The 14,380-nt window shown below is 35.7% G+C and overlaps 1 protein-coding gene across 2 annotated transcripts; it reads left to right on the forward strand.

Annotated features, from left to right (window-relative positions):
* The first annotated feature begins 1,956 nt into the window (after positions 1 to 1,956).
* Positions 1,957 to 13,918, forward strand: LOC127255121 (endoribonuclease Dicer homolog 1). 2 transcript variants are annotated; one of them, XM_051280506.1, is made up of 21 exons: positions 1,957 to 3,897; positions 4,011 to 4,124; positions 4,968 to 5,178; positions 5,449 to 5,843; positions 6,231 to 6,456; positions 6,740 to 6,912; positions 6,997 to 7,119; positions 7,211 to 7,371; positions 7,459 to 7,692; positions 7,795 to 7,945; positions 8,056 to 8,238; positions 8,936 to 9,094; positions 9,166 to 9,261; positions 9,337 to 9,965; positions 10,406 to 10,509; positions 10,601 to 10,800; positions 10,881 to 11,798; positions 11,873 to 12,037; positions 12,358 to 12,728; positions 12,848 to 13,015; positions 13,567 to 13,918. In XM_051280506.1, the coding sequence occupies exons 1-21, from the start codon at positions 2,896 to 2,898 to the stop codon at positions 13,901 to 13,903; spliced, it is 6,120 nt and encodes a 2,039-aa protein (XP_051136463.1). In that variant the 5' UTR covers positions 1,957 to 2,895; the 3' UTR covers positions 13,904 to 13,918. The 2 variants fall into 2 exon arrangements, with proteins under 2 accessions (XP_051136463.1, XP_051136464.1); XM_051280507.1 differs by lacking the exon at positions 13,567 to 13,918 and having other exon boundaries at positions 1,958 to 3,897; positions 12,848 to 13,285.
* Positions 13,919 to 14,380: the final 462 nt, after the last annotated feature.

A 14,380-nucleotide genomic window follows, 5' to 3' on the forward strand; every position in this document is an offset into this window, starting at 1 on the left:
AATTTAGAACAGTAAATTATATTTTGAGTGAACTAGGGCAATGATGTGCGTACAAGGTGTGATGACGTGGTATTTTAAAAATGATGCTCATGATACTATCTTCACTATGATTGTGTGCATTACTTTAACAAAATTTAATGTATTTTTTGGACAATTTCTAATTCAGTTATTCTCTAAAGTACTTTGTGATAAATACACTTATTTTGAAGAAGTTGTCATCGAGAAGTATGCTAATTGATGAAAATGTACTTCATATGCGTTTTCAAACACATATATTAAATTTAACTGTCGGGGATGAACTGAAAGTAATTAGTAGTGCAATTGAAAAACTGCATGATAGTATCATTTATTGGACCACAATTGAAAATTTTGAAGAAACTCCTCACAAGTTGCATATGAATTGTACTGGAATGTTAGTTATTGATTGCATAACTTGTTTTAATTCTATCAATTTAATCTTAAAGACCACTATAATATATAATGATATATTTTCACAAGTTCAATGCTCGAAAAGAAATTATAATAAAGAACCAAGTAAAGAAAATTGAGAAATTGTAATCGAAATATGTAGAAAGTTGAAAGTTTTAATTTTTTTAAAACCTCTTTATCCTACATTTAAATTTTATATTGCACATTTATATGAGATCAAACCAAAAATCTATAAATCAATAAGAATTCAAATATGTTGTTTAAAAAATTGCCAAGAAAAATGCTTGCGGATTATAAAAAATATTGGAGTTGATTGTTATATCATGTTAGGATTACTGTTGTATTGAATTAAGGTACAAATTAAAGTTGATTGAGTTTTACTTTTAATATGTGATATTTTGTGAGCAAAAAATATGAGTATATTTTTATTGAAACTTTGTATAATTAATAATATTTATTTAAATTTAAAATCCTAAAAGAACAAACCTTATTAGTCAATCTTAAAATTATACTCACTCAATTTTTTTTTTTTTTTTTATTTAAACATCATACTAATTTTTAATGATATTCATATAACCAATTACGGTTTTTTTAATGATATTCATATAACCAATTACGGTTTGAACCGATAGGTTTATGCATATTCATTTTTAATACTATTTTTTTAATTTTTTTTAAATTTAAATTTTATTTAAAAATAACTAATTTTGATTTTGATTTTATTTAGATATATATTTATTATTTATTTATTGTGTAAAAATTATATAAATAATACTCCTTCTGGCCCATATAAAATATTCATTTTTTTCCCGGTTCGATCCGTATAATATATCATTTTTTTAAAAAAAATATAATTATATACTTTAATTATATTTTAAATTTTATAATTTATAATTTTATTAATTTTAATCAAATTATCTAGTTATTTAGGGTGTATTTACTTGTGAGATTTAATTTTTGGTTTTACTATTCCAATTTTTTTCTTTTCAAAAAGTATCAAATAAATTTTATTTATTATATTATATTAAAATTAAAAATATATTTAAAACATCTAATCAATATATAATTATATCACATCAAACAATTATTTCAATCTAAAATTTTACTATTAAAACTAAAATCTTACGAATAAACACTTACAATTATTATTATTATATAATAATTATTTTTAATAATATAATATATTAATATGGATAATCTAGCCAAAACGAAAAAATAACGAAAAAATTAATTGATTAGATTATTACATTATAAAATTAATTAAAATAATAAAGTAAGTTAAATTTTGAATCCAAATAAATTAAAAATATAAAAATATAATATAATAAATGATAAAATAATTTAAGTTAAATATAATTACATAATAAATTATTATAAATTTTAAAAATAAATATAAAAAATAATATTATAAGTATTATTTTTATTTTATAACAATTTATTAATATATAATAATTTTAATTATAAAATATTGCTATTAAAAATTATACAATTTTGCCCTACTACATCCACTCCAACCCAGAGTCCACAACCGCCACGCCGCACAGGTTCTCTCCCCCACCTTCTTCTTCATCCCTCAATTCTTTCGTTTCTACTTCTTCTTCTTCAATGTAGCCGCCCAGGTTATTTCTGTATCGTTGTTCCCAATTCTTTTTCTTTTGTTCTCTCTTTTTTTTCGTCGTCCATTACCCACCCCCACTCTTTGCTTTCTTTAGTTTTGTTAGTATACTATTTTAAGTGGTGGGGCCCCAAAAAAAACAAAAAAATAAAAAATAAGAAAAAATTCTGAATGTGGCGGAACAAAATAAAAATCCCTCTGGCCCGAGGTTTCAAGCCTTGGCCGCGAAGACATTACATCAATGGTGGCCGTATCACTCTAAAAGGCAACCTTCATAAAGTTCCCAATTCCCCCACAGTAACAATTCCCTTGGGTAGTCACGAAGGAATTCCCAATCTGAGGGATATTGAGTTTTGATCGAGAGAGATTAGGCGGTTAGGGTTTTGGATGGATGAAGAGAAGAGATGAGAAGAGAGAGCAGACTGGCGTAAGATAGACCGCTGCTGTTAGTGTGGAGAATCTTCGAATCACCCAACTTGATTTTGGTGGTTCCATTCCTTTTTTGTTTTCAGCTCTTCGCGTGCATCGTACGGTCTGGTCTATTTCACGCTCATCTGCTTTCTCCCCTCTCTCTATCTCCTTTCCTGCCTCCTCTCAAGGGAATCTCTCTCACTTGGTGTTTGAGCTGGAACGTTGCTTTACAGTTATTTGTTTTAATTATTACTGTCGTATTTACTGGAGATATTGCAAGTAGAGATTAGCTTGTTCATATTATATTGCCACTTCAGTTTACACTCGTAGCAAGTTAAAAACAAAAACACAAAAAGTGCAAAAAAAAGTTGTACTGCTGCTTCTGTACTGGTTGTAATCTGTTTATTTTGTAATTTTTTAGCATTTTCTATTACAACAGAATGTCTAAAGAGGAGGGTGTGGTGGATTCAGTTAATACTTTTACTGCTGCTGATGGCAGATCGACTTACTGGCTAGATGCCTGTGAGGACGTATCATGCCATGATTATTTTGCTGATTTTGAACCTGCCACAGCTGCTTCTGTAGTTCCTGAACTGGAAGGACACTCTCAGGGAGGGTGCCAGGACCCCGGGTTTTTTGGTGGGATCGATCAAATTCTAGAGAGTATAAAAAATGGTGGGGTTAAATCACCTGTTGTTCACACGTCTACTAACAACGTCCAGAATGAATGTGAAGATTTGTACTCATCTTCCGCGCAAGCCTGTATCTTGGATCAACCTATTGTGCACAAGCTTGCAGTTTGTAATTCCAATGGGAAAAGACAGCTGCCTCCCTATATTGAAGGATTCAAAGATGATGAAATTGACATTAGCAAAGATATTGGCAGTGTTGGCAACAGTCAACAAAGACGCGATGGAAAAGTTTGTGGGAGGGGTAAGAAGGAGAGGAGATTATCGGATAGGGGTTCTGGAAGAAAGAGATTGCGTGATTGGGATGATAATCAAAGTGATGGGAAGGTTCGGAACCAACTAAGGAGAAGAGATCGCAATAGCATGGCTAATTGGAAGGACAGAGACTCTAGGGAAGCAAGGGGTTATTGGGAGCGCGAGAGAGAGACAAATGAATTGGTTTTTCGAATGGGTTCTTGGGAATCTTGTCGAAATAAGGATGAAAAGGTGATCAATGAGAAAAATAACACTTGTGCAGACGAGAAGAAAGCGGATGAGCCTAAAGAAAAACTTCCTGAGGAGCAAGCTCGCCAGTACCAGTTAGATGTTCTTGAACAGGCCAAGAAGAGAAACACTATTGCTTTTCTTGAAACAGGGGCTGGAAAAACACTAATTGCTGTACTCCTTATGAGAAGCATTTGCGTTGAACTACAAAAACAAAATAAGAAAATGTTGGCTGTCTTTTTGGTGCCTAAAGTTCCTCTTGTTTATCAGGTAGTCTTTTACTGTGGCATCAGTGAAAAGTTTGAACGTGCTTGTGTTTTCTTCTGTTTGAATGTTTTTTTTATTTTTTTCTGTTTGAATGTTTTTTATTTTCTGAAATGCAGCAAGCAGAAGTAATACGTGAGCGAACAGGTTATCAAGTTGGCCATTACTGTGGTGAAATGGGTCAGGATTTCTGGGATGCACGGAGGTGGCAGCGTGAGTTTGAGAGTAAGCAGGTCATGTTGAACTTTTTCATAGTAATAGTAATGTTATTTTTTATGTGGGAAATGGTAGTTTGCATGTTGGATAAAAAAGTGTTTTCTTTTGTCTCTTATATCCTAACATTTGATATAGTATAGAATGATGAGACTTGCATGTCTATTTTAAGGGATGAAGTTGGCTGAAAAAGAGAACATAAGTTTTTATTTTTTATTATTAATTTTTTTGGGGGGTTGGATGGGAAGGATTTGGAAGTAACGGAATGAGATTGGTTGGAAACTTCCTTCACAAAGAACTTTTCATACACGTTTGGGTGGAAATTCTTTTCTTGTTTCATTTCCTTTTAATTCATTTACAACTCCCAAAGTTGTGATTATTTCTTAAGAACATTATTATGTTTATGGAAATTTAATAATAATAACTGTTAATTTTCATTGCTTTTAGAAGTGAAAAACTTTGAAGTAACAATTTTTACATATTTGGAGTGAATATGCACTTTTATTTCATTTAAAATTGAATTCGATGGGTGATGGGGGAAGATATAAGAAGTTAGGAATTATATGTCAATGCATTTAAAAAAAGGGGGGGGAAGAAAATATTCTTGGTAAAGTAGAATGATAGATCCATGTTGTTAATGAATGAGATAGCTGACATTTTATGAGAGTGATTATGTATGTCGATTTTTGAATTGCAATTATATATAAAGGCATACCTTTGAAATAAAGGAGGAAGGTTGATGTCTAAACAATTATCATTTTAGTGTAGTGCAAGATTTTCAAGTTACATTGTCCTGTTGCTCAATTTACTACGAAAATTTTTAAGTACCTAACTTTCCCTATTCATGCTGCTAATTGATTCAGGTCTTGGTGATGACTGCTCAAATTCTTCTTAACATTCTTAGACACAGTATTGTTAAAATGGAAGCAATCAATCTCCTTATTTTGGATGAGTGTCATCATGCTGTGAAGAAGCATCCCTATTCTTTAGTAATGTCGGAGTTCTACCATACAATACCTAAGGACAAGCGTCCATCAGTTTTTGGGATGACCGCATCTCCTGTGAACTTGAAAGGTATTCTTTTGTATGTCTAGATTAATTATTTTGGTATACTCTTGAGGCCTCTATTTTATCTTTATAAATGTGATAGAAATGATGTCATGTTTATGATGACTTTTGTACACAGGATGCTTCCAAACATTAAACACCTTATTGGTGCTAGAAATAAAAAACATCAGTGTTAAATTATTGTTGACTCATGTAATGATGTGTTATTAGAGGCAACACACGGCTTATAAATTCATCTTACCTATCCCTTTCATATGACAACTGCTTTTATCTCAGGCGTTTCTAGTCAAGTTGACTGTGCACTAAAGATTCGCAATCTTGAGAGCAAATTAGATGCTGTTGTTTGTACCATAAAAGATCGTGAGGAGTTGGAGAAACATGTACCAATGCCTTCAGAAATGGTCGTGGAGTATGACAAAGCTGCTAGTTTATGGTCTCTCCATGAGCAAATAAAACAAATGGAACAGGCTGTTGAAGAGGCTGCTCGGTCAAGCTCCCGGAGAAGTAAGTGGCAATTTATGGGAGCAAGAGATGCTGGGGCCAAGGAAGAGCTGCGGCAGGTTTATGGTGTTTCTGAGCGGACTGAAAGTGATGGGGCTGCTAACTTAATTCAGAAACTTAGGGCAGTAAATTATGCACTGGGTGAACTGGGGCAGTGGTGTGCTTACAAGGTGTGGTGATGTTTTTTAAAAAATGATGCTCATAATACTATCTTTTCATCTATGATTGTGTGCCTTACTTTAACATGGTTGAATATAGTTTTTGGACAACTTCTAATTTAGTTATTCTCTAAAGCATTTTGTGCTAAATCTGCTTCTTTCTTCTCCTTTGCTACATTTAATAATTCCATGTTGGCTCTTGAAGTTTTTGATTCCATGATTTGTTGATTTGAACATTGTTGTTGTGACAATTGGGAATTATGGTTGTGCATGTTGCGAGGTGGTTTAGGTTTCCTAGATTGTAGAAACTAGAGTTTTGAAGATTTAGCTCCAGATGAAACTGTTTTTTTATGGTTGACTGCTACATTGCACATGTTTCTCATGCTGATTCTTTTGCAGGTTGCACAAGGATTTCTAACTGCATTGCAGAATGATGAAAGGGCAAACTTTCAGCTTGATGTCAAGTTCCAAGAATCATATCTACAAAAAGTTGTCTCTCTTTTACAATGTCATTTGTCCGAAGGAGCCATTTTGGAGAATAATACTGGAGACACCGACATGAAAAGTAGTGCTAACGACAATGGTGCTGACGATTTAGAGGAAGGGGAGCTTACTAACAGTCATGGTGAATAGTTACCTTTATATTATGTGCAGTGTACATTTCTGACATTACTAATAAATCACTTTTTGGTCATGTTGCATAAATGAAAAATTAAATAGCATTTCATTGAGGTTCTATGTTAAAGGCGCATGCTTGCATGTTTTTGTGGAAACTCTAAAATAAGTCGGTCCACAAATTTAGTCAAAGTAAAGTTATATGGAATATAAGTTTGTATCATGAGTATGTTCTTGCATATCTCTGTTGCTTGAAGTTAAGATGTAAATTGCTTGTACTCACATTTTGGCAGTTGTCTCGGGTGGCGAACATGTTGATGCAATAATTGGAGCTGCTGTTGCTGATGGAAAAGTGACTCCAAAGGTTCAAGCATTGATCAAAGTACTTCTGAAGTATCAACATACTGAGGATTTTCGTGCTATTATATTTGTTGAACGTGTTGTAGGTGCACTGGTTCTTCCCAAGGTCAGTAAGCACAAGATACACATTTGATGGGTTTTGCTAGCTATATCTTTCACATGATTAATGGCTTTATTCTGTACATAACAGGTGTTTTCAGAGCTTCCATCTTTAGGGTTTGTTAAATCAGCAAGTTTGATTGGGCACAACAATAGTCAAGAAATGAGAACTAGCCAAATGCAAGATACAATTGCCCGGTTCCGGGATGGTCGGGTATGTCATATTATTATTTGAACCATTATTTTTGCTTGAAGAAGCACTTTAAAATGTCTCATGTTTTGAGATTACAAAACCTGTTCTGCAGGTGACTGTTTTAGTTGCCACTAGTGTGGCTGAGGAGGGACTTGATATTCGACAATGCAATGTTGTCATTCGCTTTGATCTTGCAAAAACTGTTTTGGCATACATTCAGTCCAGAGGTCGAGCTAGAAAACCTGGATCAGATTATATCTTGATGGTTGAAAGGTAACTACAGTTGGTTTGTGTTTTAATATACTAGTTACAAAAAGATGATTTAGATGGCTTACCTTATTATTTCATGTTTTTTTTCAGAGGAAATTTGTCCCACTTAGCATTTTTAAAGAATGCACGAAATAGTGAAGAGACTTTGCGGAAAGAAGCTGTAGAGAGGACTGATATTAGTCACCTGAAGGATACCTGCAATGTAAACTCTGGTGAGCCAGTAGCTGGTACCATGTATCAGGTGGAGTCTACTGGTGCTGTTGTGAGTTTAAATTCGGCAGTTGGGCTCATCCACTTTTACTGCTCCCAGCTGCCAAGCGATAGGTTTATCTCATTTTCCTAATCATGCAATCCCTACCTATTGTTATTATCTCATTGTCCTTTCTTTTTAACCTGCATATTTTCCACCATTTGATTCGTGTGAAGGTATTCGATTCTTCATCCTGAGTTTATCATGGAGCGCCATGAGAAACTTGGAAGTGCTACTGAATATTCTTGCAAGCTTCAACTTCCGTGTAATGCACCATTTGAAAAACTGGAGGGACCTCCATGCAGATCAATGCGGCTTGCACAACAGGCATGCCTTTAGTTTCAGTGTGGAGTTTATACCTTTATATATCTATTTATTGTGTCATATAAAAAAACAAGCGTATTGGAACAATCTATTAGATGACTTGTTATTTTCAGGCTGTTTGTTTGGCTGCTTGCAAGAAACTTCATGAAATGGGAGCATTTACTGATATGCTACTACCAGACAAGGGGACTGGAGGTGAGTCTGATAAAGTTGAAGAAAATGATGATGGGGATCCTCTCCCTGGAACTGCAAGGCATAGAGAATTTTATCCTGAAGGAGTAGCTCAAATTCTTCAGGTTAGCAACTCAAATCATTAGAAGTGTTAACTGCCCTATTTGTTAGACAAGTCATTGATTTGGCTTCAGGATTTTAGAGTTGAAAATCAATAGTTAAGGTTTTCTCATTACTCACTATGGTTTTGGATCCAAATGTGAAGATTAGTTACAGTATGTAAAAGCTTTAGAGCATTATGAAACAGGTGATTTTTGAAGTAATGATTGACCATATACAGTGCACTAAACAAAATTGCTAACTATTGAGAAATATTATAGAATATCCTAGTCGAAAGATTTTTAATCTATAAACTTTTAAACAGGATATTCTGTTATATTTCTCTTCAAGATCATATTTCCTGAATCAGGGTAAAGATATTCTATAAGATTATTGAAAGAATAGTCATGTAATTCAATTATTTACACTTACAGCTGTCAATTATTTCAATATCTGGTTTCCTGGAGGCCTTGTTCAAAAATTACACAACTTCCAATGGATCTTTAGAAAGTAGGGATTAGCTACAGGTTTTACAGAATAATACACACTAAGGTTGAATCTTCCTTTGTTGGACATCAATACCAGTTGGGGTTTCCATTATTTAGCTGCCATGTTATGTTCAACTATCTGGCACAACTAAAACCTGTGTATACTTGGGCTAAGTTACTGTGAGAATCTACACTGTTGGATCATAGGAGTGTGTGCATACTTCTTTGTCTGCAGGGAGACTGGATATTATCAGGGCAAGGCTGTGATGACTCCAAATTGTTTCATCTTTACATGTATTCTGTCAAATGTGAAAATGTTGGCTTCTCCAGAGATCCTCTCTTAGCTCAAGTTTCGAAGTTTGCAATATTATTTGGCAATGAATTGGATGCAGAGGTATCGTGTTTTCTTTTTAAGCTCTAATTAATTCTAGTGTAAGGTTCGTATTGATTCTTGTTTTTTACTAGGTATCATCAATGTCAATCGATTTATTCGTAGCTCGATCGATGATTACAAAGGCATCACTGGTCTTTAGAGGGCCTATAGAAATTAGAGAGACTCAGGTACATTGATTTTTCCGTAGTTTTTGACAATAGAATGAGCTCGTGTGGACAATACTGATCATATTTTATCTACAGTTGTCACTGCTTAAAAGCTTCCATGTACGCATGATGAGCATTGTATTGGATGTGGATGTTGAACCATCCAACACTCCTTGGGACACTGCAAAGGCTTATTTATTTGTTCCTTTCACCGGAGGTGCATCGGCAGATCCACTGAATGATATTGACTGGGCTCTCGCTGAAAATGTTACAAAGACAGACTCATGGAGCAACCCCCTTCAGAGAGCCAGGCCAGATGTTTACCTTGGCACCAACGAGCGGACACTAGGCGGAGACCGCAGAGAATATGGATTTGGAAAACTAAGACATGGTATGGCCTTTGAGCAGAAATGCCACCCTACATATGGGATTCGAGGAGCTGTTGCCCAGTTCGATGTGATAAAAGCTTCTGGGTTAGCACCAAAACGAGATGGTAATGAAGTGGCCTGTCAAGTTGATCTAACAAAAGGCAAATTAATGATGGCTGATTCCATAATTGAAGCAGCAGATTTGGTAGGAAAAATTATCACTGCAGCTCATTCTGGAAAGAGGTTCTATGTAGATTCAGTGCGATTTGATATGACTGCTGAGAACTCATTCCCCAGGAAAGAAGGCTACCTTGGTCCTCTGGAGTACAGTTCATATGCTGATTATTACAAGCAGAAGTATGTTTTCTTTATTCTTTTTTGTTTTGGGACTGAATTTAATTTGCACCTGCTAACCATTATATCATACATCTTCTATATGAAGATGCAACTGTGTTAGGCACCTCTTTTTGCTTGTCCCTCTCTTGTCTTTTTTATCGAAAGCTGAAATTATTAACCTGAGACTGAAACAGCACTTTCGTTTCAAAATGTTAAAGATGCATCAATCACTTCATTTCTAGTTATAATCTTATTGAAAGGAAGCTTCTATATAACTCTGGGGACCAGCTGTTCTTACAAAACTGTCAGATGGTTTCTTGTAATTATTGATGGGTTTAGTAACCGTGGAGTGTTTGCACATGGAGTTTAGAGTGCTGCTCTTGGTTGCTAAATTGTTATTTAATGTTAAGTGAAAACATACTCCTACATATGTTGCATTTGACATCTCAGATCAATTACAGGTATGGGGTAGAGCTGATGTATAAACAACAACCTTTAATAAGAGCTCGTGGTGTTTCATATTGCAAGAATCTTCTGTCTCCAAGATTTGAACATTCAGGAAGTGGTATGTTCTTTATATGCAGTTCTCTTAACTAGTTTGGCCGGATCACCTTCTTTTGATATGTAATTACTTTTGAAAAAACTTTAATTTATAGGCCATGATGGTGAATCTGATGAGGTGCTTGAGAAAATCTATTATGTTTTTCTCCCTCCGGAACTTTGTTTCGTGCATCCACTGCCTGGATCTCTGGTCAGAGGTGCCCAAAGATTGCCATCAATTATGAGAAGGATTGAAAGCATGCTGCTTGCTGTGCAACTTAGGGATATTATCAACTACCCTGTTCCTGCTTCAAAGGTTTTTCAATGCCCTGTAGAGTGATTTTTAACATTTATTATTTTACTTATACCTGCTGATGCTAAGATTTCTATCTGCAGATCTTGGAATCCTTAACAGCAGCATCATGCCAGGAGACTTTTTGTTATGAAAGAGCAGAGCTCTTAGGTGACGCATATCTGAAATGGGTTGTGAGTAGGTTTCTTTTTCTGAAGTATCCGCAGAAACATGAAGGCCAGCTTACTAGAATGAGGCAACAAATGGTAAGCAATGTTGTTCTGTATCAGTATTCCTTGAACAAGTGCCTCCAATCGTACATCCAGGCAGATCGATTTGCTCCATCTAGATGGGCTGCACCTGGGGTGCTTCCTGTCTTCGACGAAGACATCAAAGAAGACAGGTCGTTCTTTGACGAGGAGATGGGTGCTGATGAGAGTTCAAGGAGGAGGATTCGTGGTGATGATGAATATGAAGAAGACGATATGGAAGATGGTGAATTAGAAAGTGACTCGGGTTCTTACCGTGTGTTATCTGGCAAAACACTGGCTGATGTTGTGGAAGCATTGATTGGTGTATATTATGTCGAAGGTGGAAAGAATGCTGCAAACCACCTCATGAAATGGATCGGGATTGACATAGATTTTGATTTGAAAGAGATTAACTATTCTATCAAACCCACTACTGTTCCGGACAACATACTGAGAACTGTTGATTTCAATGCATTGGAAGGTTCCTTGAAGGTGGAGTTCAAGGATCGGGGCTTGCTTGTGGAAGCTATAACTCATGCGTCGCGGCCATCATCTGGGGTGTCTTGTTATCAACGACTAGAATTTGTGGGTGATGCAGTGCTGGATCATCTCATCACACGACACCTGTTTTTCACGTATACAGATTTGCCTCCAGGACGCTTGACTGACTTACGAGCCGCTGCTGTGAATAATGAGAACTTTGCACGCGTAGCCGTTAAACATAACCTTCATACACACCTCCGTCATGGATCAAGTGCTCTTGAGAAACAGGTACTTGGGCCATTTTCTTACCTAGATTTTGGACTCCTTTTGGTATCTTCTCACTAAATTACATTCATTTTCAGATTCGGGATTTTGTGAAAGAGGTTCAGAATGAGCTTTCCAAACCTGGATTTAACTCATTTGGGTTGGGCGATTGCAAAGCCCCTAAAGTTCTTGGTGATATTGTGGAATCCATTGCTGGGGCCATCTTCCTCGATAGTGGCTGTAATACGGCAGTTGTTTGGCAGGTAAATAAGGGTGTGTTTGTTTGTGGATTTGGATTTTTTAATAGTAAATAATTGAGTTTGAATAGTTTTTTTGTGCACTATAAATAGTTATTGATGTGATATTTTGAATGTTAAATAGATTTGTAGTATAATATGAAAAAAAAAAAAGTAATTGTTTGATTTGATATTTTTTTAGAAAAAAATGAATTAAATAGTAAAAAATTCGTGTAGAAACCCACAAAATACACAACCTAAATGTCTCACATTTTTCCCTGTTGTTTGGTAATTTGTCCAACCAGTGATAGACTTCGATGTAATGTTGGAATTTCTATTGCTTACAGGTCTTTCAGCCATTGCTGAACCCTATGGTTACACCCGAAACACTCCCAATGCATCCTGTTCGTGAATTACAAGAACGTTGCCAACAGCAAGCAGAAGGTCTCGAATATAAAGCCACCCGTAACGGGAACTTGGCCACTGTGGAAGTTTACGTCAATGGTGTTCAGGTTGGAGTAGCCCATAATCCCCAGAAGAAAATGGCACAAAAGTTGGCCGCTCGAAATGCTCTTGCTGCTTTGAAAGAGAAAGAGATGGCTGAAGCCAAAGCAAATTGCGACGAAAATGGGAAAGAGAAAAATGGGAGCCAAACGTTTACCAGGCAAACGTTGAATGACATCTGTTTACGTAGGAATTGGCCAATGCCTTTGTATAGGTACATTTTTTATTTTGACCTGTACGAAACAATCATATCATGTTTGAAGATGAGATATGTTCGATGTATTTATCATTCATTCATCATTCTCGTAGTGAATTTCAAAATTTTGAATTCAGGTGCGTTCATGAGGGTGGCCCCGCCCACGCCAAAAGATTCACATTTGCTGTTCGGGTCAACACTTCGGATCGAGGCTGGACAGACGAATGCATTGGCGATCCAATGCCTAGCGTCAAGAAAGCAAAAGACTCTGCTGCAGTCCTCCTCTTGGAACTTCTGAATAAATGGTATGCATGATACCTTTTTTTTTTTTTTTTTTTTTTTTTTCTGTTTATACAGATGCCAAGATAATTTCATATTCGTAATTGCTCGTTGAGGATTTCTTGGCTATTTCACTTCCTCGGCAACTTAGTTGCAAGTATACGACAGGACCGTCCGATCCGTCCTACTATTGATTATCTGTGTCCTAATGAGTTTGTGTTACAATTTTTTTGGAATTTACTCTGCTGTTTCTTATTTTCTCCTATGATTATGATAACCCACCGGCTAGGTGTTGATATGCTGAGAAATTTGATGAGAAAAGACCAAGTGAATTTGTATTTGATAGAGATGACAGTTTGAAACAGATGAATGAGAAGAACTTGAAAACCATTTTGTGTCTATTCATTTCTTTTAAATGCAAGCAAGTATATTGCTGCTGCTTCGTTTGTTAGTTCTTGTATCTTGTAATTTAATTTAATAGTTTAGTTTATCCACGATTTTTCAGGAAGAAGAGATGAGATGTAGGTTAGTATAATGAATATGAACGCGTCCATACTTAGATAAAACGTCTACACAGGCTCCGCCTGCCCTCGCGCAGAATTCCAAATTTTTGCCCTATCAATTATCGACGGTGGCCGCCCAATCTAGGCTATTGTCGGCCACAGGTGCCCAGTGGCCGAGCATTGGGCATACGCTGCTTGGAAGCGTGGACGCTCATCCCCCGGATGCGGAAAGCCCGTGAGGACAGGGTACCCCGGCGCCTATGTGCCCCGATTTCATTCGCAGCGGCGTTTCCGATGCTGCCTGCATACGAGCTATGTCCGCCGCCACATCGGTTCCCGCCAAACCACAAAATTTTAAAAATTAAGGATAAATTGCCTACGTCCCCCAAAGCACAAAATTTTAAAAATTAAGGATAAATTGGTTTTTCAGTTCGTAATTGGTATTTTTTGTTATTTTAGTTTAGTAATCTTTATTATTTTAGTTCGGTAAGTTCGAAATAGTTTCGTAAGTGAAAAAAAATTTGCATCGACGTCGGAGATGTTTACGTGGCACCCGCATGATATAACGGATGACATGTGTTTGCCAAAGCGCCACACGGCAGGATATGTGAATTTTATTATGTTTTATTTTCTCAAAATATTAAACTCAGCCAATCCAATAATTTCATAATTCTAAGAGTGTGTTTGGCTGGATTGGAGGTCTTTGATTTGATATTTTCTGGAAAAAGAAAAATTTGATGAATAGTAATTTTTGGAGAAATTTTTCCAAACAAACACACCCTAAATATTTTATACAAATGAAATCGAAATTCTTCTGCAGTTCCGACCGAATGATGGCATTTTAATATATATATATATATATTATAATATTACGAATATTATGTTGTA

The sequence above is a fragment of the Andrographis paniculata genome, unplaced genomic scaffold (genome assembly GCF_009805555.1).
Source record: "Andrographis paniculata isolate CXL003 unplaced genomic scaffold, ASM980555v1 Contig53END, whole genome shotgun sequence".
NCBI classification, from domain to species: domain Eukaryota; kingdom Viridiplantae; phylum Streptophyta; class Magnoliopsida; order Lamiales; family Acanthaceae; genus Andrographis; species Andrographis paniculata.